General features: G+C 56.6%; 1 protein-coding gene across 1 annotated transcript in view; it reads right to left on the reverse strand.

The window, feature by feature from the left end:
• Window positions 1-7,192, reverse strand: part of DNAH17 (dynein axonemal heavy chain 17) — a 97,354-nt gene extending 90,162 nt beyond the window's left edge. The window contains exons 1-10 of the mRNA XM_032429380.1: window positions 7,021-7,192; window positions 6,177-6,635; window positions 4,732-4,925; window positions 4,149-4,341; window positions 3,806-3,905; window positions 3,549-3,634; window positions 3,232-3,357; window positions 2,107-2,259; window positions 1,914-2,000; window positions 97-264 (exon numbers count right to left, since the gene is read on the reverse strand). Coding sequence (XP_032285271.1) covers window positions 97-264; window positions 1,914-2,000; window positions 2,107-2,259; window positions 3,232-3,357; window positions 3,549-3,634; window positions 3,806-3,905; window positions 4,149-4,341; window positions 4,732-4,925; window positions 6,177-6,521 — 1,452 coding nt within the window. The 5' untranslated portion in view covers window positions 6,522-6,635; window positions 7,021-7,192. The remainder of the gene's footprint in view (window positions 1-96; window positions 265-1,913; window positions 2,001-2,106; window positions 2,260-3,231; window positions 3,358-3,548; window positions 3,635-3,805; window positions 3,906-4,148; window positions 4,342-4,731; window positions 4,926-6,176; window positions 6,636-7,020) is intronic.
• Window positions 7,193-22,092: the final 14,900 nt, after the last annotated feature.

The raw sequence follows: 22,092 nt of genomic DNA on the forward strand, positions 1-22,092 counted from the left end.
GACGTCTTCAGAACGTGACCAACACTCCCTCCACATGTCTCCCCACTCCTGGGGCATCTGACATGGGTCCAGCCGAGGGGCCCCCCCCCGACTTACCGAGTCTCCAGGGTCCAAGGGGTCATATTTGCATTCAGCAAAAACCTTCACCAGCTCAAAGACCTCATCGTAAATCTGAGTGACCATGCTTCCGAGGATGTTGCCCCTCACGCCCCCGAGCTCGATCTTCTCCAGCTTCAGAAACTCAATAGCTGTTTTATAAAGATCCTGGTGGAGGAAAAAGAAACAGTAATCTTCATAACTAAACACAACGGATCAGTCACTGATCTAGCTCTGACCCCAGCAGGGAGGAGCCAGAGAGTGAGGATGGCACTCTGACCTGGGGCCACCTGGCAGCAAAGTGGGGGGGGACCCTCTGTTTATTTCTGTCCTCTAAAGTCCTCTCTGGAACACAGAGAGAGGGGACAGAAGGAAGGGCCCCATGAGTGCTCTCCAAGCTGTGAACAGGGGAATGTGGAGATGAGGTGGGGCTCTTATCCGGACCCTGCTCTGGAGTGATCTAAATAGATCATGCTTTCCTGGGGCCCCCATGTCCTCAGCTGTGGGCGGAAGCGGTTGGAACCTCACATGGAGGTTTCTGGTGTTGTGACTAAGCTTCAAATCCTCTGCTTCCTGGAAGGCCATCAGCACTTAGAGCCCGTCCCTGACCCACCGTGACCTGCAAGGATGCCCTCCCGCAGGGGATGCCCGCCCGAGGCACTACTTCCTCTGAGGTGGGGCTCTCCTGGAGGCTTCTCCTGGAGGCTTCTCCAACTATTCGGGCCCCCCGGGGGGGCTTTCCTTTCCGGAACTCTCCCGTGCTCTTCCTTTTGACATTTCCTCACACCCGGTCCCCTCACGCGTTACCTCCCGTGTCTGTGTGAGGCCCTCGTTTCCCAGTGGATCCTGAAGGCTCCTTGGGGACCCCAGGCAGCCTCGGGAGCCTGACCCAGGGCCTGGCCCCCAGGGCCTGGCGAAGCAAGATGCGCACGTGGTGTTCACGCCACGCTCCTAAGCCGGGGCCGGGGTTGGGGCCGTCTTCCCAAAATGCCATCACCAAAGCAGACCCAACGAAAAGCAGCAGCGGGGTCAAATGTCCTGAGCTCGGGGCTCGTGCCACCAGGAGGAGGGAGGGGACAGCAGGGAGACATCCTTTCCCAGAAAGCTCATCCCGATTCAGGACCTGGGAGCCTCTGGGCTTGAGGAACACCGTGATGCAAATTTGCAGTCCTAAGTGGGCCTCGTCCACCTGTGGACGAGACTGTGGAGACCAGACAGGCCTGCCCAAGGCCACTGCTGACGGTGGTGGCCATCGGAAAAACCAATGCTCCAGGGTTCCGGGGTGATTTTCCCCTTTTGAATGGTGTGAATAGTTGGTGGGCAAAGGTAAAGGACCATACAGAAGATCACAAACAAAAAGCAAAACTTTCTTGCCCTGCCCCCGTGTTTATGCCCCGGCTCTTCTCCCCAGAGGCAGCCGTCTTGAACCAATTAAAAACCAATTAAAAATGCTCATTTGCTCTGTGTCACTCTGTGTATCTGACAGTGCAGGGTCCTGCCCCTGCCCACACTTGTCCTAACCGAGCCGGCTAAGCCTCACCCACGGCCGCCCAGCTTCCTGCTGATGCCCGTGTAATTTGTCATCAGCCTGCTCGCGGACACAAGGCATGGGATGGGGGAGAAGCCCCCCAAAATGGGGCACTTTTGTTCTTGGCCAATGGCTCCAGGCATGGAGGAGGCCGGCCCCTGACTCAGTTTCCCCACGACACAGATGCTTGGGTGTGGCTTTCATCCTCCCTACCGGGAGGTGTGGACGTGGGACAAGGATGGGAGACGCAGCTCTGCTAAGGGCAGCTTGAGCCGCATTTCACCTTTACCTCAATGGTCTGGATGCGATGGAAGAAGGAATTCATCCTGGAAAATGCCAGAGAAGAAGGGAATTCCCAGGGCACTGGCTCCTTGTCCTACGGGAGACACAGAGAGGAGGCTGTGCGGACCCCAAACACTCCTGGGGACGCCTGGGAGCCCGCACCCACACGTCCTTGAACTTGCTCTGAAATCAGGCCGGACCTTAAAGAAAAGCTTCATGTTTGCGCAGCAGAAATCATAGGTGCGGTAAAGCTCCTTCAGCACGTTCACGGACAGAGAGATGTTGCTCAGAACCTCCTCTGTTTCTCCCTGCAAGCCTTTCAGCACCTCTTCTGGGCTCAGGAAAGTGCGCGTCTGGGCAGAAGAGAAGACATTCCAGTCCTGAGAGCGCTCTGGGGTGACGTCCAGGGTCTGCTCGGCGGGCTACAAACAGCCCACCTCGGGGCCCACAGTCGGCTCCTTCGGACACGTTAGCCGTCCCTGAGGTCCAGGTCCCGACCCGTCTGCCCGCTGCCGGCCCATTTTCGGGAGACTGAGCTGCTTCCCTGCGTGGCCCCACACCCCCTACGGCTGCAGCCGAAACAGATCCTGGTCCCAGATGACTGGGGGCCCTTCAGGGCCCGGGAAATCCAGTCCTGCCCCGGGCGGCGGGAGCCTGGACCGCAGCGCCCTTCCGGGCAGCAAGCATGATTTTAACCCATGCGGGAGGCCCGAACAAAAACGCTCGCGGCCGGCTAAGGAGTGCTTGTGAAAAGGAAGGAAGACAGGGAGTCTGCGTTGAGGGAGACAGGAGGCAGGTCGGTGTAGGAGCAGATAAACCCCACGGCCCTGGCCGAGTCCTGGGGTCCTGGGACTCGGCGGGCAGCCCCATTTTTTTCCTCCTCCCTCCCGCCGTGGGGCTGCTTGGGCTGACACTGCCTAGTCTCGGGAGAACTGTGGGTGGCCACCAAGAGGGCCCAAGCTCAGCCTCGGGCCTGTAAACCCCAGTGCCAACATCTTTGCCTGTTTTTAAACTGCCCAGGGTGGCGTCGCCGGGTAAGCGTCCGACTCTTGAAGATCTCGGAGTCCTGGGATCGAGTCCCCTATCGGGCTCCGTGCTCTGCAGGGAGTCTGCTTGGGATTTCTCTCCCTCTGCTTCTCCCCCCAGCTCACGAGCACATGTGCGCTCTCTCTCTCTCCCACTCTCTCCTCTCTCCCCCAAACAAATAAAATAAATCTTAAAAAAAAAAACAAAAACTGCCCAGATACACGGGCAGGGGGGAAGCCGAGCAGGCAGGGAGAGGCCCCAGTCGGGAGGCAGAGGGCGGCGTGGTGGGGCCAGGTTACCATCTCGATGATTTGGTTGCAAAACTCCTGCAGGATGACGATGAGCCTGGAGGGCGTGTTGTAGTGCTCGGACGTGGCCCAGATGAAGCACACGGTATAGAGCACCTTCGCAATGAAGGTCGGGAGCTGCGGGGAGATGGGCGGGTGTGCTGCCCCTCCGCCCTCCGCTTCGCAGGGCCCCGGGAGGGCACCCCAGAGGGGAAGGAAGAGGCGCTCCCCAGGACCACGCAGCCCCTCCCGGCCGAGAAGCCCACAGCCCCCACGCCCCTAACACAGCAGACCAGCCCCTAAGAGTGGCCTCTCTCGGGCTGACACACCATCGTGAAGTCGGCCTGCTCCATCTCCTCCAGCAGGACCCGCAGAGGCTTCAGATACAGAACGATGTCGCTGGCCTCCTTCAGCCCTGCATGGAAGGAGAGCAAGCGCTCGCAGCCCCGACGGTCAGAGACGGGGACCGGCGGCTCCGTGCTCGTGGACACCTGCTCCCTCAAGACCCAGGACCTTCCCCAGAGGAAGGTGCGTGTGGGCAGGCGCCGCGGCCCCCGCCAAGGGCAGTGCCCCTTCCTCAGCTCACCCTCCATGACGTCCGTGTACACATTTTGCAGGGCTGGGCAGTAGCAGCTCTTGGCTTTTTCCAGGATCTCAACTATTTTGTTCACTTTGGGCCTATTCAGCTGAGAAACAGAGAACAGGAAGCTCGGGGAAGCTCCAGAGAGGCTCGGAGACCCTACACAAAAGGCACCTGACCCCGCAGCCGCTGGAGCCCAGGACTTTGTGCAGGTTATCCGGGTCCCCTTGGGGGCCTTGGGGGTCCGCACAGAGGGGTGGACGGGTCACGAATCGGCCTGGCCAGCACGTGGGCCCTCTGGCTGCGGAGCCACGGAGGCCCGCTCACCACTGTGGAGAGGAGCTGTCACCTGCTCATGGATGCACTTGAGATTCATCAGCCGGGCATCCCAGAACTCAAACTCAACTCGGGGCAGGGGGTGTAGCCCATCCAGCAGGGGCTGGGCCGAGTCTTTGCTCAGCACGTCCCGGATCTGGTGGGACCAGTCGATGATGATGGTTTCGATGGCATGCAGGAGTGAGTTGTCCAGAGAAGGGGGGATCCTGCAGAGCAGAAGGTCAGGCAAGATGCTCTCCCAGCCGCAGGGATGGGGTTCTACCAGCTCCGCCCCTTCTGGGCAGGAATCATCCCTCCCCCGTGGCCCTCGGGACAACCTCCCAAGCAACCACCAGCAGCGCCCCATCTCACCCCATGTCCCAAGCTCCTCGCAACCACTGTGGGGAGGCAGGAGAAGTGCCCAAATCTCCCAGCTAAGGAAGGCCAAGTGTGGAATAAAACCCATGTTCAAGGTGGCTCTTCCCAGCCGTCCTTATTGGGGTCACACAGGCATGTGCTTGGGGCTTCATGGATGACTCCCAGTGGGGCTCAGTGTGCTGGGGGTCACAGGTCAGCGACTCCTCCAGCTGGCCAGGTGCCCAGGCTGGGCCACCTACCTCTCCATGGACTCCAGCGTGCCATCCAGACTCCCCAGGTGCTCCGGGATGGGCAGCAGGGTCTTCCCTTTGATCTTGCCCCCCATCACGAACATCTCATTCTTCAGCTTGTGGACTTGCTTCACGATGTCTTCCGAGACCACCCGGGGCCATCCACTCAAGTTTTCACTTTGGTTTAACAGGGAGTAGAGCACCTGGAAGGGAATGGCTCTGCACATGTGCCCCGGCCTCCTCCGACCCGGTGGCTCCCAGGAGGAATGGGGAGCCCTCGGTTCCTGGAACCCACCCAGGGGAACCGGGTCCATGCCAGAATGAGGCGTGGCCAGTGGAGGGGCACAGACGCAGGATGATGGCCTAGCAGCAAAGCCATCTCTGAGAAGGGGGCTCACACTGTTTGCTGAAAGCAGATGGCCCGTGCGGCCTTGGAGAGCTGTCAGGGGCTGAGCCGGGTCCCCCAGTGTTGCATGCGGAAGCCCCAACCCCAGCACCTCTGGGTGTGGCTGTCTTTGGAGATGAGCTTTTCAAGAGGTGACTAAGTTAAAATGAAGTCCCATGGGTGGGCCCAAATCGCATGTGACTGGTGTCCTTATAAGAAGAGATGTGGACACAGACAGACACAGAGGGACAACCAAGTGAGGACCCGGGGAGGTGGCAGCGTCTACAAGCCCAGGGGAAAGGCTACAGAAGAAACGGGTCCTGCCCACACCTGGATCTGGGAACTCCAGCCCCCAGGACTGTGATCCCTTGTCACGGCAGCCCGAGCAGACTCACGCAGATGCCCCAGCATTCCCGCTGCAGGCCTGCCAGGCTCCTCTTCCCGATGGGAGGGGAGGCTGGCCTGAGTCCTGAAGGAGGGGCTCCTGTGCTCCAAGTTCGCAAGGCAGGGAATTAAGTCCCCATCTCACGCATGAGGACAGCAACGGCCAGAAAGCTAGGTCACTCGGACTCTGGCTGGTGTGGCTGCCCAGAGCGGGCCGCCCCTGCCGCACCTGCCACCCCTGCCTGGGGTGACACTGGCAACAAGGTAGGACAGTGGGGAGATGCACCAAACTGCACCCTGTTCTTTCTCTTTCTTCACACAAAGTCTCAGAACTGGGAAACCCATCTACTGGGACTCAAGTGGCCCACACCCTCTGACGCTGTGGGCAGGGGCCATGCCCGGTGCATCCCGAGGTCCCACGACACCAAGAGAGGATGAGGTGCTGGCTGGGGCCTCTCAGCCCTCGGGTGCACAGCACCGCCTGGAGGTCTGGTCAGAATGCAGATGTGTCCCCACACCAGGGTGGGCAGGGCCTGGGCTCCTGCATTTCTGACCGGCTCCCAGGGAGGCTGATGCTGCTGCCCCGTGGGCCACTCTCTGGGCAGCTGGGCTCTAGGCCATTCACCAAAAGCATGAGAAACAGAGATTGTCCCCCCGGTGCAGCCTCCCCCACCCGGGCACCCACCTCCTCCACGACGGCGATCAGCTGTTCCACGGGCGCAGGACTTATGTCCCCATAGATGAGGCGGTCCTTGTAGGTATCCTTGCTGATGTTCTCCCGTCCCTTCTTGATGAAGTAAACCCCTTTGGACTTGAGGGAGGCGGGGAAGCCCAGGCAGGGTATGATCATGCCGGCGGGGCTGAGCGTCAACACCAGAACCAGGACGTCTGGCTTCTCAAAGAATTCGGTGAATAAGGCCATGTTCTCCTCGGCCCCGATCAACTTGCTCCACTTGTCTGGCTTGAACTTCAAAATGAGGGAAGCCAGTCCCTCTAAATACTCCAACCTGACGTCCGGTGTGATGGTCATCGTGGCGCTTCCTTACAGCACGGTCCTCCGGCCGGCGCACGGAGACCCTGACGCAGCACCGTGTGCGGGGGGCTCACTCCCCACCCGTCTCTGGAGCCGCTCGCAACCTCTGTCCTGACCAAGCAAGGAGACGAGGTTCCTCGCGAGTGTTCGCTCTTCCGCTGGGTGTGGGCTGGGGGCAGGGAGGGACAAGGGGGTCCTGGCTATCTGCCCTGGCTGGACCTCTGTCGCCGTGGGGCAAGGGCCACACAGCGGCGGTGGTGTGTGCTTGTGTGAGTTGTGACCAGGAGGCTAACGGCTGGGCAAGGCAGAGATGGGCCCAGGGGAGAAGGGAAGGCAGGAGATGGTTGCAGCCAGGTGGCCTGCAGGTGGTGGGATGGGGGGAGGCCAGATGAGACGAGAGCAGGGTCAGGTTGAAGGGTCCCGGGGAAGACATCGCACACCCCTGGGGTATGGGCAGAGCTCCAAGGGAGCTCCCCTCACACAGAGAAAGGCTCACCAGCTGAGCAGATGCTGCTCCAGTCGTAGGCAGGGCCAACGGATGGGCAGCTCTTTTCCAGACCAGAAAGGAAATGGCTCCTTTTCCTGGAGGGGCTCCAACTGCCATGGAACTTCTGCAGGTCTCCTCGGCACCTGGGACTTCTAGAACCTTCTCCTGGGGACCTGAGTGACCAGTGGTGGGGCAGCAAACGAGCAAGCCTCCGTGGCCCGCCACAGGGGGGAGGCTCTTGGACTGTAATATTTTTTATTTTATTTTATTATTATTTTCTTAAACATTTTATTTATTTGTTTGAGAGACAGCGAGAGCAGGTGAGCATGAACAAGGGGAGAGGCAGAGGGAGAGGGAGGATAGACTCTCCGCTGAGCAGGGAGCCCGATTCGGGGCTTGATCCCAGGACTCTGGGATCATGACCTGAGCTGAAGGCAGACGCTTCACCCCAGGCGTCCCGGGCCGTAATATTTTTTAAACTCAGTTGAACAATCTTTGCCTTTGAACTGGAGCATTCAGTCCACGTTCAGTTCCTGTAATCCCCTACTACATTGGGATTTATGTCTATTGTCATATTGAGTGCTTGATATTCTCCTTTCTCACCCTTCTTCTGGATTATATAGTTTTTATTATTTCATCTCCTCTCATTACCTTGGTTATTATACATCTTTTATTTTCCCTTTAGAGGTTCGGAGACATCATAACACGCATCCTGACTTACCCCACTATAATATTCACTGCAACCCAATAATGAAACTCAGAAAACAATTTCCATTTACAATAACATCAAAACAATTCTGCTTACAATTCCATTTACAAGAGTGTCAGAAAGAATAAAATACTTAGGATTAAATTTTAAAAGGAAGTGCAAGACTTATAAGCTGAAGACCACAAAACGTCACTGAAAGAAATGAAATACTTAGGTGGATGAAAAGGCATCCCTTGTTCACAGCTCGAAGACTTAATCTTGTTAAGATGACAATTCTCCTCAAACTGATCTGTAATCGATCTAGATTCAGGAAAATCCCTGTCAAAATCCCAGCTACCTTTCTTGCAGAAATGGGAACGCTGGTCCTCCCTATCACAGGGAAATGTGAGGGACCAAGAAGAGCCAAAGCAATCTTGAAGAAGAACAAGGTTGGAGGACTCGCGCTTCCCAAGCATAACACTTCCTACAAAACCACAGTAATCCAGAAGGAGGGCTTCTGGCCGAGGGATGGACGTCCAGATTCAGGGACTAGAACAGAGGGCCCAGGAATCACCGCACACCGCATGGGCAGCTGGTGTCAGACAGGGGTGCCAGGACGGTCCAGCGGGGGAGGCAGCAGCCTTTCCAAGAGATGATGCTGGGACAAGTGGACTGCCACACGCACCCCTACCTCACACCATCTACAAAAATTAACTAAAACTGTAAGAGCTACAACTATAAAACCCTTCGAGTAAGACATAGGAGTAGATCTCCATAACCTTGAAGGAAGCAGTGGTTTCTTAGAGAGGACACCAAAAGCATGAGATCAAAGAAAATAATGGATAAATGAGGCAACATGGAAATTAAAAATTGGGGGGCTTCAAAGGGCACTCGAAAGTGAGAAGACCACGCACAGAATGGGAGCCAATATTTTCACATCTTCTATCTGATAAGGGACTTGCACTCAGAATACATATGTAACTCATAATACGAGAATAAAAATACAAACAATATAATTAGAAATGGGTAAAGGACATAGATCGACTTTTCTCCAAGAAAGACACACAAATGGCCAATAAGCACATGAACAGGTAGTTTACATCATTAGTCGTCAGGGAAGGAACTCGTGTGCGGCGCCCAGAACCTTCGAAGTCATGGAGACAGAAAGTTCCCATCGCCCAGCCCTCTGGATGGGCACTCCCCTGCAGCACGTGGCACAGTCTCTGGGCCGTCGCAGGCCTTCTGCAAATATTACTGAGGGAACAAAGGCTCTGAGAAGTCCTGCAGAAAGGAGGTCTGTTTAACCTCATCCAACCCAGTGTTGGGTTGGCGGCGCCCTTCTTTCCTTGAAGCCCCATCCCTTGTTTGAAATGCTAGATCCAGGTCTAGATGGTCCAGCTTCCTCTACGATTGTGCTTCCCCGGGGTCTGTGTGTCCCCAAGACACAAAGGATTGACTGTCTCCTGCTGAAATCGTGCATGTACAGGGGACTCAGGGAGCTGCCCCCGCACCCTCGAACCACCACCCTAGGGCTCCAGGGTGGTTGCTGTGCCTGCTGTGAAGGAGGGACTCACGGGTGACCCGGAGCTTCCTGGCGGGTCACACCTGAGGTCCTACCTGAGCAGAGAAGACACAGGACGACCCATTTTCTAGGTGGCTCAACCAGCTTTCGATATGGACACACTGCCCACGTTGCAGCAGGAACAGCGGGCCCTTTGGAAATGGCCAGGGCGCCGTGTGAAGCTTCCGGACTGGCTAGTGCCCTCGGAGCAGAGCAATGGGAGGCCGACTGCAACCCTCCCCGCCAGGGCCACCAGCTGGGCACGCCATTCCCGCACTTCCTTTGCCCTGACAGTCAAAGACCACTGCCCTGAGAGCTCAGCCTCTGCTTACGGTCCCCAGGGAGCACGTGCTCCCCGCCCAGCTAACTCGGAAGGCAGGTGCCCCACAGACATGACCCATCACTATGCACAGTTGCAGGACGACCCCCCCCGGCTGGGGACGCTTGCCCACAGCAGGAGGCCGGCCATCTGGGTCAGCCCTCGCCGCCCCACACGCCCTGACACGTCCTCATGCCGAGGTCCCAGCAGAGGGGGCGGGGAGGACAGTCAGCCTTTGTCTTGCTGCCCAGGCACGACCTTGCCCCGGCGCTGGGCAGAAAGGGAGGGCCAAGCCCTGCCCGCCCGGCTCCGGGCACTCTTCTTCCTTCGTGGGGAGGACAGTGTGGCCAGAGAGATGTCTCGGGCCTGCGAGGTTTCCAAAAGTCGCAGCAAGGCCCTGCACCGTGGAGCCAGGGGGCCTTTTCTAGCTTTGGGGCTCTCTGCACAGCTAACCCCAGGGATGAGGCCCCAACAGGCCACGGAAATGTGTGGATTGCAAGCTGTCCAGGCTGGGAACAGGGCGGGTCAGTGTGAGCGCTGCACAGCCAGGTCTGCCTCTGCCCGCCCAGGGGGCCGTGGGCGGTGTGGGGTGCTCCCCGAGGAAGCAGGCAGCTGCCAGACATGCCTCACGTGGGTGGGCCCAAGAGAAACAGAGCCGACTTGAGTCCAAGCCCAGAGACAGACTCTTCGATGCTACTACGATGTAGGAGAGAGCCGGACCCCACTCCAAACCCAGCCAAGACGCGGCTCTTCCAGCCCTGAGCAGCCACAGGCCACAGCAGGGGACTGGGTTCTAGCTAGCGGCAGCCAAGGACCGAGACGCCACGGGCGGGGGACGAGGACCTTCCTCAGATATGGAGGGGGGCGGGGACTGAGCAGGAGGCTTTGCTCAGAGGGGCTTAGGCAGACCTAGAACCTGGCCCAACACCTAGAGGCAGCCTGTCGAGGAGAAGGCTCAGCGGGACCTGTCCTCAGTTTGGTCAAGAAGAGAATCTGGGCGCCTGGGTGGCTCAGTTGGTTGAGCAACTGCCTTCGGCTCAGGTCATGATCCTGGAGTCCCGGGATCAAGTCCCGCATCGGGCTCCCTGCTCGGCGGGGAGTCTGCTTCTCCCTCTGACCCTCCCCCTTCTCATGCTCTCTCTATCTCATTCTCTCTCTCAAATAAATAAATAAAATCTTTAAAAAAAAAAAAAAAAAAAAAGAAGAGAATCTTTTGGCTTCAGCCTAGTGAGGGGTTCTGAGCTTGGGGGGACAGAAGGAGTCGATCCTCGGGGCTGCAGACAGAGGGGTCCCCCCTGCCCCGTGGCTCTGGCTGGACACCATCAGGGCACTTTGAGGGACAAGGTTTATCACTCACGAGTCCTGGAGGGAACGCAGCATGCCCAGGGCCACGCGGCAAGGTCACAGGGGATGGGCTCTCCCTTTATTAGGGTCCAAAGGTGGGGCGTCTGGGGTTTTGCGGGGTTGTTCACTATTGGCTAACTCAAAGGCTGCACGTAGAATCAGTGTTCAGGAGAGCGGAGGCCGGGTCACTCAGGCAGCTCGTTAGTGAGGTCGCCCTGCGTCGTCTGAAAGGGGAACTCCGCGGACGGAGGGCCTAGTACCCCATCTGGTGGTTTTGCTGGTGCTTATTCAAGGTGGAAGTCTTACAGCCGGAGCCTCTGCATCCCATCTCAGTGAGGCACGCCTTCAAGTCCACACTGGGACCCATGCCCTGTCCCCCTGCCAGCATCCCTGTGTTCATCGGAACTGGCTCTGGATGATGCCAACCCAGCTCTTTCACGTGCTGGCCCTGGGCTCAGCCCAGCTGAGAGCCTGTGAGCTTGATCTTCGTTTAGGACAGTGGTTCTCGGGTCTCCGAGTCAGGTCCCTGGAGCCGCAGGGGCTCCTGGGAGCAAGTTAGGGACGCAGGCTCTCAGCCCCGCCCCAGAGTGGCGGGAGCGGGGATCTGGGCCCAGGCCCAGCAGTCCTTATTGTAACGAGCCCCCAGGAGATGCTCGTGCACAGCAGAGCGTGAGAACCACTGGTTTAGAGTAGAATTTTGCCTCTGCTTTGAGTCCCGTCATTTGAAGTAGCCCTCCTGGGCTTCCTTTCTTTCTGGTCACTCACGCTTGAGGAGAAGCCCTCCCCAGAGCCTGCCTTCCCTTCGACGAGCCCCACTGGTGGGTTCCTTGAGGACCAGGTGTCACCTCACGTGGTGGTTGTCCAGTGACCGCACCGTGGAATCACGTGGGAAGTTTCTGGAACTAATGGTGCCTGGCCCTGCCGCCCCAGGGTCAAGGCCAAATGTCCAGGTTTTAAAAGCTGCCCCATGGGTCTGAGTGGGGAATCCCTGCCCCCGGAGGCTTCAGTGCCCCTGAGAGGTGAGTCTTGCTGCCCTCCCCCATCTGCAGCCACGTTCACCCCAAAGCCCTTGCAGCTGGTTCATCGCTGCCTGTCTGTCTCCTAACAGGACAGACCTTGGAGGTCCCCTGCAGTTCTTCCAGGAGGGGCTGGTGCCAGGCCCGAGGTCTCTGCCCAGCTTCTGACCGTTCCTTCCGAGCTGGCTGCTCATCCGTTACGTCGCGTCGGCACGCTCTGGACTCGGGAGGCCGGGGGAATTCGAGGACAGGCTGGCCTTCCAGAGACCCACGGTCGCCCCAGCTCAGCATCCACCAGAAACTTGGAAATACCAAATACTGCTTTCTTAAAAGGACAAAGACCTCTTTTCTCTGGACTAGTTTTTTTAAAAGTTGAACTGCATTAGTGAATAATCTCCTCTTCGATGACTTGGTTTATAATATCTCAACCTGGAAAATGAAGATCTCCAAGGTGAAAATCAAGTGCTCTGAGTCACCCCCGAGGGTCAGAGCAATGGCACGAGGCTGTAAGACTCTGGGCTTTTCCCCCTGAAAACTCCATCAGCCTCCTGATCCATCCTGCTTTGCTGGAGAGCTCAAGTTCAACTCTGAATTTCAAGGGAGGGAGACAAACACAGCCCTGGGGGCTGAGCCCCTGCTGGAAAGGCTTCTCGGCTTTGTTTGCAAAATTAAATGTGTTTTGAATGTAATGAGTCAGGAAAGCGGAGTTTGAAGGAGGTCTGGAAATGAAATTTCCTGCCTGTGGTTTGACTCACGCCTGTCTGTCTCTAAATCTACCCCAAGGACATTTGTTCCAGTGTGACAGGGCTGGACTCTACCTCCCCTAGACTCCTCCAGGGAGGGAGAAGATGGTCCGGGCTGATGGGGAAGCTTTGCGGAGGAGCCTGTGCGCCCGCAGGACACCTTTCCAGACTCCCCTCATCAATCATCACCGGGCAGCTGGGGGGATTTATCCCCCACGGTAGGCTCCCTCAGCCTGGCCTCTGTCCCTGAAGGCTGCTCAAGAAATAGGGAACTATGAATCTCAGCAGTCCCTTGTCTTTTCTGTCTTCTTTGCTAGTGGTGTGGGAAACAAAGGCAGAAGGAAATGTAGATAAAATTAAATGTCCTTATAACCTGCAGCCCATCAACAAATACTTGAGGCGGGCAGAGTATAATGTTCCTCCAGGAAAATCCCAACTGTCTTAATGTTAATGCCTCACGAGAGGGAAAAACATCCTCAGCTTGACCACAGCCAGGCCCCCAGGATCCTGTGAGTCTTCTTTAGCAGATCAAAGTCCTTTTGGAACTTCCCTTTGTCTTGATTTCCCCCCAGCCCCAAAGTATGTAATCCTTGCTCCTCACAATACCAGGATGGGCAGCTATTTCTGCCCAGGGGTCCTGTCCCCCTGCTTTAATGAAGTCACCTTTTTGCACCGAAGACGTCTCAAGAATTCCTTCGTGGGCTCCGGATCCCCAACAATGCTATTCCAAAAAAACTCCATCCCTAGTGATGTGGGAACAAAGGCAGAAGAAAAATTATTAAATTTCCTTACTACTTACAGCCCATTGACAAGCTGGAAAAGGCAGCGTGACCTTCCTTTAGGGACACAACTGCTTGGATGTGGACACTTTGCTAAGGGCAAAGGCAATCTTAGCCCGACCCTCCAGGACCCTGTAAGTCTACTTTAACATATAAAAATTCCTTTGGAAACTTCCTTCATCTCTACCCCCCAAGATCCCTGTTGGCAATCATCCCCCAGGCATGTGGCCCACTGACAGACATTTGAAGGATCTCATGACTCAGGTTTTATTAGACGGTAGTAAATGACCTTTTCCCAACAATAGCTAGCCCCTCAAGGTCCTGCAAACTTTGCTTCCAAAATTCCTTAAGGACTTTCGCTCTCTCTAACCCCCTCCCAACTTGAAAGTATATAATGGGCCACCACTCACGACCCCGGTGCCGCTCTTTCTGCCCACAGGTCCTGTCCCCAGGCTTTAATAAAACCACCTTTTTGCACTGAAGAAGTCTCAAGAATTCTTTCTTGGCCGTCGGCTTCGAACCCTCACTGCTTTCCTACATCACGAGCACACAAGCACTGATTGTCCCGGTGCGCTTGGGGCCAAGGATTTCCCGGGACCTGGGACTTCTGGAACTAGACCCTGCAGAGTCGGGGACACTGCGGCTTGTTAGTGACCCTCATGCTGTTGCCAGCGCCCCATCGACTGCAGAAGTGACGGGGCTGGCTGTTTCTCTGGAACCTTCCAGGAATCGAGGAGGATTCACTGTGGTTCTCGGAGAGGTGGGGGACTTTCTCAGGACCACCCATTTTGTAATGAGTGGAGCCAGGTTTAGAATCTGATTTTCCAATTCGTCAAATGCTGCTGGTTTACCCCTCAAGGGACCATTTTAATTGCAAAGCTTTATTTTATATTCTTGGGTGGTCCTCTGACCAGACCACCTGGGGATCTGGTGGAAAGGAAGTCCCTCCAGCCCCTATGCCTCTCATCCCCTCCCTCCCACTCCTCTGCACCCAGTTCCCTCTTAGTGACACCTTGCATTCCTGTGGGATGCGTGTTACAACTGATGAGCCAACACTGATACATTATTTATTCTGTAACTAAAGTCCACAGTTACCTCTTGGTGTTGCACCCTCCCTGGGTTTGGATGAACGTGTGGTGATGACAGGTATCCACCACTACAGCCTCACACAGAGGGTCTCACTGCCCTGAATATCCTCTGTGCTCCCCGCTCCCCAACCCCAGCTGTCCCCATAGCTCTGCCTTTTCCAGAATGCCATGCAGTTGGAATCACACTGCAGCCTTTTCAGATGGGCTTTTTTCACCGAGTGACATATATTTAAGATTCTTCCATGTCTTTTAGTGACTGGCTAGTGCTCTCAGTCTCTTAACCACTGAACAATATTCCGCTGTCTGGATGGACCAGTTGATTTACCCATCACCTACTGAAAGGCATCTTGGTTGCTTCCAAGTTTTAGTGATTATGAATAAGGCTACTATAAATATCCATGTGCAGATTTTTGTGTGGAAGTAACTCTTAAGCCCCTTTGAGTGGACACCAAGGAGTGTGACTGCTGGATCGTATTGTGGGAGCGCGTTTGGTTTTGTAAGGAACCTCCCCACTGTCTTGCGAGGTCGCTGCGCCATTGTGCGTTCCCACGGCGGCGGGTGAGCTGCTCCACGTCCGCGCCAGCGGTGGGTGTGGTCGGTGTTCGGGATCTTAGCCCCTCTGATAGGCGTGCAGTCGTGTCTCCTTGTGGTGGTAATTCTCTCGTTAGGGACTTGTAGGACATGGAGTCCCTTTTCATAGGCTTTTTAATCATCTGTGTATCTTCTTGGATGAGGTGTCTGTTTAGATCCTTTGCCCAGTTTTTAATTGGGAAGAGAAATCTTAAAATGAGATATTTTTAAAAAGCCACAGCCACGTACTATAGGAATCCATTTATATGAAGTGTCCGGAATAGGCAAAACCATAGAGACAGAGGGCTGACTGGCGGTTGCCAGGGGCAGGGGGAGGAGGAGGAGGGATGGGAAGGGGCGGCTGGCGGGGTGTCCTTGCGGGCTGATGAAAAGCTCTGGAACTTGATGGGGTGGTGCCCTCATAGCACTGTGAATGACCCAAATGCTACTGAATGGTTCTCTTTAAAACAGTTAAGAGGGTAAATTTTGTTCCGTGTGTATCACAATAAAAAAAAAAGAGAAAAAACCCAGCTCTGTGGCAAGGGTGTGAAGAACACCGCATCAAACAGGGACCTGCCCACAGTGGGGTCAACAGTGACCCGGACGAGGCGTCTCCAACGAGGACCCCTGCTCTCAGCGCGGAGCAGGGATCACGGAAACCTCCCTCCACCTCCCCCTGCTCTGTCTGCTCTGTCTGCTTGGGAGGGTCCCAGGCTGCCCCCTCCCCGCCTCAGGTGACAGTCGCTGGGGTGGATCACTCCCTTTGTACGAGCCTGCACAGATGGGATTCTGACACCGAATCACCAACAAGGCTCCCAGCCGAAGCGCCCTGTCCTCAGAGGGTAAAACACTTACTCCTCCCTAATCCCAGCCTCCCCCCTGCACTGCCCTGTTCACTTGCTCACCCGCTCACCCGCCCACCTGCTCACCCAGTCACCAGCTCAACCTGGTCACCTACCCACCCACTCACCCACTCACTGCCCACCTGCCCACCCGCTCACCTGCCCACCCGCCCACCTGCTCACCCGGTCACCCGCTCACCCACTCACCCGCTCACCCACTCACCACCCACCTACCCACCCGCTCACCTGCTCACCCGGTCACCTGCCCACCCACCCACCTGCTCACCCGGTCACCCGCTCACCCACTCACCCGCTCACCTGCTACCTGCTCACCTCCAGGCTCTCGCTGACTCCTCACTTTGGGATGCTGAAGGCCAGCTCCCTCCCAGCCCTCTCCCCCATGCCCGGCTCCATTCAGGGTCCTCAGTCACTTGGGGATGAAAAAGGGAGTTACAGCTTCTGTTTATTCCTCTGCTGTGATTAAAAACAACTCTGTATTCAGAGAGCTCACTGTAAAACGAAAGGTCTGCATTGTAAGCACACTTCCATCCAGCAAAATTCAAGACACAAACCCCAGCTTCCACCTGGCTCCTCATCGCAGCACCATTTCCCCGGCTAGGGTCCACGGTGGCTCGCTCAGCTCCTGGGGGCTCGGAGCCTCTGGGAGTGAGTGGATTCCCTGCCTCCTCCCCAAGTGGACGGTCCGGCTCGCGTGGGGAAGGCCGAGGCTCTGAGGGCAAGATGTGGATCCCCCAGCGCAGCCGGCTCCGTCTTCTCTGGGAAACAGTATCTGCAGGGGAACGGCCCGGACCCCCACCGCTGGGCGGGCTGACCGGCAACGCTCTGCCTGGCCTCCACCGCATCCCACCCCCTGTGAAGCAGGTGTCTGCGGCCACGGGTACAGATGGCCCCTGGGCACGTGTGGCCCCTGTCAACACTGAGAACTCGGTCTTCACGGACTCCCGACTGGACCGCAGGGAGCTCCCGGCACAGCCCGGTGATCGTGTTTTCCCCTCTCAGGAAACCATTTCACCAGGAGGCCCGAGAGTCATGGGCCGCGGCCTCGAAAACAGGAAAGTCATCTTCTTCCCTGTCTGGGCAGAAGGACGAGGACAGAGACCCACTGGAGGGCCTGGGCCCCGGGCAGAGGCTCGTGGGGCTGCAGGAGGGACGAGGGGCTCTGACACAGCCCTTGCAGTGACCAGGCCAAACGGCCAGGACGTGGTCCTCGACCACCAGCTTCCCCCATCTTGCCTTTGCTTTCAACTCAGGACCAACCAGGGAGACACAAATATGCCCCCCTAAGCAACCACAAAGGATGTCCTGCTTCTGATTAGCCCACCACCAGCTGCCCACGCCCACGGCCCCCTCCTCCACTGTCCGCTCTCCCATCCCTGTGCCAGACCAGCGGCGGTGGCCCCCCGCCCGGCCAGCTCTGAGCAAGGAGCCCATGCTTCTCTCATTTGCAGGTCTGTTAACCTGCACAAGCAGACGGGGCGGCAATCCGTGAGACGCCGAGCTTGTCAAACCACCGCTGTCTAGCCGGGGCATCTCCCTTGCATTTCTGGGCCCGATTCCTGCCCTGGAATCACTGAACAACATTTAAGAACCTTGATTTTCAAAACGACTTGACGAAGCTTCAAGCCTCACCCGAGAGCACAGCTCCCTTTAGCCGGGGCGCGCTGCCCCACGGTGTTTCTCTGCATTTACGGGGGCTGGTAGCCACCCAGTCTTGCTAGGGCCGGTATCCGGGGTCCTTTTTCAGCCTGGTGCTTCCCAAACTACCTGTGGCAAAGGACGTGGTTTTTTTGTCAAGGACACACTGGGAAATGTCTGCCCCATCGGAAGGCTTTTAAAGCTGCTGATTGCCAGAAGGGCTCTTCCACACGGAAATCGGATGCCTGCCCGACATGGGAGACACCTTTGGAAAAGCCCACACCGTGTGCTCCCAGGACCCAAGTCACCACCACCTTGTACTTGGCCTGCCTACTTGCGGTGGAGGGTGCCTGAGGCTCTTGTCTTCACCCCACTGTTTTCCAAGGAGCTTGAGAACCAGCTTCTCCTCTCGCGAGCAGTTTACGGAAACAACCACAATCCTCAAGAGCTTGATAATTCAAGTTATGTCAAGGAATATCACAGGTGACGAAGCTGTCCATTTGCTTTGAATGTGCTCAGATATTTGACATAAACCACAAAACGCAGAGGAAATCTCCAACTTTCCAAACCTAAGGAAGGAGACTCAGGGAAGGGACTCCTGCCCGGCCACGTGCACTCGCCGCAGGGAGCTGGCTGGGCCTCTTCCACCTGGAAGGGGTGGTCAGTGATAAAAAGCCAAGGGCCCCGGGGCCTCTTGGAAATCAAAACAAGGATAAACCGGAACGGGAGAGTGGGATTTCAGTTTTCAGACAGTGCTGCAATTCGTCGTGGGATGGAGACTTTTCCAGATTTGAGTTTGTGTGTGCAAGTCGTTTTCACGGACTGGAGAACACGGGTGTTGGTGAGGACACAGGGGAGAGAACAGTGCAAACACCAGACAGGCTGGGCCTTCAGGATTAAAGTGGGTTCCTTTCTACCCGGAATGTGGCCACGCTTTAAGCTAAGGAATCAGGGGAACCTGAGTCCATGGACACGTGATTTCTGCCGTCGGGCTTTGCCTGGGCTGGTCTTTCGTAAGGACTCTGTGTTTTGAGAGTAGCTCCTATGAGCCTCCCCAACCCCTCACTTCACCGTGGGGGGAAGCGATTTTGGGGACAGTGAAGTAGGATACACCTACCTCTGTTCTTTCACGACCAGGGCAGAAGGGGCCGTGCGGCACCAACAGCTTTCACAATGGGTCAGACCCCAGCGTGAAGGCATCACGGGAACCAGACCATCCAAACCACAATGAGACACCACTTCGCACCAGGAGGGCCAGAATCAAGACGGATAACAGCAGGTGTTAACGAGAAACTGGAGCCCTCGCGCACTGCCTGTGGGGACATAAAATGGTGCAGCCCCTGTGGAAAACAGTTTGGTGGCTCCTCAAAAAGCTAAACATAAAATCACCCCATGACCCAGGAATTCCACTCCTAGATACGTGCCCCAAAGAACTGAAAACGGATGCTGAAACAGATAGATGTACAGGCACGTTCACGGGAGCATCATTCACCACGGCCGAAGGTGAGAACAGCCGAGCGCCTGTCCGTGAATGGATACCCACACTGTGGTCTCTCCAGACCACGGAACAGTGTTCGGCCACGGGGACACCTGCTAGAACACGGACGGACCCCGTAAACATTATGCTGAGGGAGAGAAGCCAGGCACAAAAGACCACATATTATAGGATTCCATTTCTGGCATAAAATACTCAGAAGAGGCGAATCCTAGAGACAGAAAGCAGGTGGTTGACAGGGGTGGGGTTGGGGGAAGGGCAGAACAGGAAGCCGCTGCCCACAGGGTCCAGGCTTTCCTTCCGGGTAATGGACGCGTTCTGGGACTGCAGAGAGGTGCTGGTTGCACAACAGTGTGAATGCCCTGATTGCCTTGAACTGTTTAAAATGGTTAGTTTCATGTTATGTGAATTTTGCCTCAATAAGAACATTTAAAAAGAAAAAGATCTGTAAGTCTTCTCTCATCCCGTCGGTGTTTGCAGGTGTCATCAGGGAAGCGCTGTGTTTGAAACTGAGACACGTCCATGGGACGCGGCTGAAATCCAGAGGGATACGTCCTTGTGGGAGCCGGGGCGAGCTTCCTGTCACCGGCACGGAGCACCCAGCCTCACGGGGGCCCTGCGGGCCCCGCACCAGAGCAAGATGGGCCCCTTCCGGGGAGAGAATGAGAACGTTCCCCCAGTAAAAGGATCTGGAAAGTGGGTGACGGGCCCCTGACTGGTTTTCCACTGTAGACTGCGGCCAGAAAGCACCAAACAGGGGGAGAAAGTTCCAGCAGTCTCTCCTGAGGGAGGATTAGCAGGATTAGCAAGGCCCGTAAGATCACATTCTGGCCTGAGAAACACCTGCGGCTGTGCTGGACCTCCCGCCTCAGTCAGAGGACAGGTTAGGAACGCAGCCACAGACGTGACACGGGCACCTGGGCCCGCCTGCTCGTCAGCAGAGGGCCCCGAGAGGGTGACAGCGTCAGCACGCGTGCCGATCCCCGCCCTGTCCTGGGCTGGACAGTGTCCCCCGAACCTGTGAGGGAGACCTTATTTGGAAGTAGGGTCTCTGCAGATGTGATTAGTGCAGATGAGAGCCTCCTGGATCAGGGTGGGCCCTCACCCAGCGTGCTTGGAAGAAAACAGACACAAGGGAGAAGGCCACGCGACACGGGGACAGAGATGGACAGGTGCAGCTGCAAGCCTGGGACGCCGCGGAGGGCGGGCACCACCAGGAGCGGGGGGAGACCGGAAGGATCCTTCCCCCGGCCCTGCGACACCCTGATTTTGGACTTCTGGCCAGACTGTGCAAGAATTTTTTGTTTTGTTTTGTTTTGTTTTAAGCTGTCCAGTTTGTGGTTCTTTGCCGATCAAAATGGGATTTCTGTGTTGAGCCAGTGGTCTCGATGCCCAGCCTTTTTTTGGGAGAACAGAAGTCTCGCCTGCATCCCCCTCATCCCGGACAGCCACTGCTTCTGTGTCTCACACCCAGAGCTGGTGCCGGGCAACTGGATCGTAGGGTGACCCCTCACCGAGCACAGAACAGGAACCGAGGAGCGAAAAAGGCTTTGAGGCGAGAAGCTGCCCCACGACATCCTGCCTTTCCCTTGGCTTTTAGAACGTGCGCCCTCGAGGGGATGCGGACGCCTGTGCCCCTGGGTTGGACAGAAATGGTGGGAAAGAAAAGCACACCCACATTCCACAAGGAACGTGCTCCAGGCAGTGACTCGAGACATTGTCCACTTGCTTTCTCTCCCATGCCAGCGCCCTCCAGGGATGGCCAAGGGTGACAGGGGGCAGCAAGAGAAACTGTGTGTGTGTGTGTGTGTGTAAACTGGGAGGCTGGTGGGGGATGGGACCCGAAGACCATCAGATGTGGCCAGATGTCACCATGTAACTCCAGAATCGGATGAGCAGCCTTCACCGCCCCCGACCTGCAGGCGGCCACCGACACAGACGTCTCTGGGCACTACCCCACCGGCCGGCTCCCCAGGCAGGCTGCAGGGGGGCGGCCGGGACAGAGAGCTGCCACAGCCTCCTCCTGCAGCTGGCCGCCGGGGTTTGGAGAGGAGCCTGGGCCAGATGCAGGCTGCAGTGCTCACACCTGAGGGGGCAGGTGTTTACCGGAGAGAGACGAAGCTTTAAACTGGGCCATGTTAGAGAAAAATGCCCGACGGAACTGTTTATCGGGTTAAGCTGAGTTAAATTTAGTCTTCTTGTTGCCAAGCGGGAATGGGCTTGTCAGAGGCGCGTCTGAGTGGGGCTGGAAATAGAAGTGCACGTTTGCACACAGCAGGCTGGTAACAGTCAGTTCACACCTACTCCAAGACAAAAAGATGCACACTACATGAGCTAAGCACTGAGCCCAAACTACAGGGATAAAGAAAGAGCAAGGAGTTAATAAAGGTGCAGGCACGAATGCATCCGTTGTTCCCGCCCCCAGGGAAAACCCACTCCAGACCGGACAATCAGGCCGAGAGCCGGCTGTTTGAAAGGGTCAGCAAGACAAGCAACGTCCAGCAAGATGGATCCATACGGGGCAAGGGAACGTAGTTAGAACCACAAATAGGAAGATTAAACGTTATAGATCTGCAGGTACCATTTCATGACAAGAATCTGAAATTCTAGAACAATGCTTCTCAAAACACAGCCTCCTGACCGCACGGTGTTCGTGTGGCAAAGGAAAGCACAGGGCAGGCAGGAGGCCCACGGTGTCCACAAACACGTGCCCCACACCTGGAGCTTCCACGGTGGCGGGTGGCAGGGGCACCGCGCTCCCGCGTGCCTCATGAGTTACCATCCTGGTCCTCCGTAATTCCTCACTCGGTCATCCACCCGACACCCCACTCACTGCCCTTATGTGAGGCTGTTCTCACCACCACACCTGACACCAGCCTGACCCCCGGCGTCACCTGCATACGCGTGTCCCCACCCTCTGCCTTCCCGCCCACCTGCTTGTTCTGGTCACAAGAAAGCACAGTCTGGAGGCTCCGAGTCC

The sequence above is a fragment of the Phoca vitulina genome, unplaced genomic scaffold (assembly GCF_004348235.1).
Source record: "Phoca vitulina isolate PV1807 unplaced genomic scaffold, GSC_HSeal_1.0 scaffold41, whole genome shotgun sequence".
Lineage (NCBI taxonomy): Eukaryota > Metazoa > Chordata > Mammalia > Carnivora > Phocidae > Phoca > Phoca vitulina.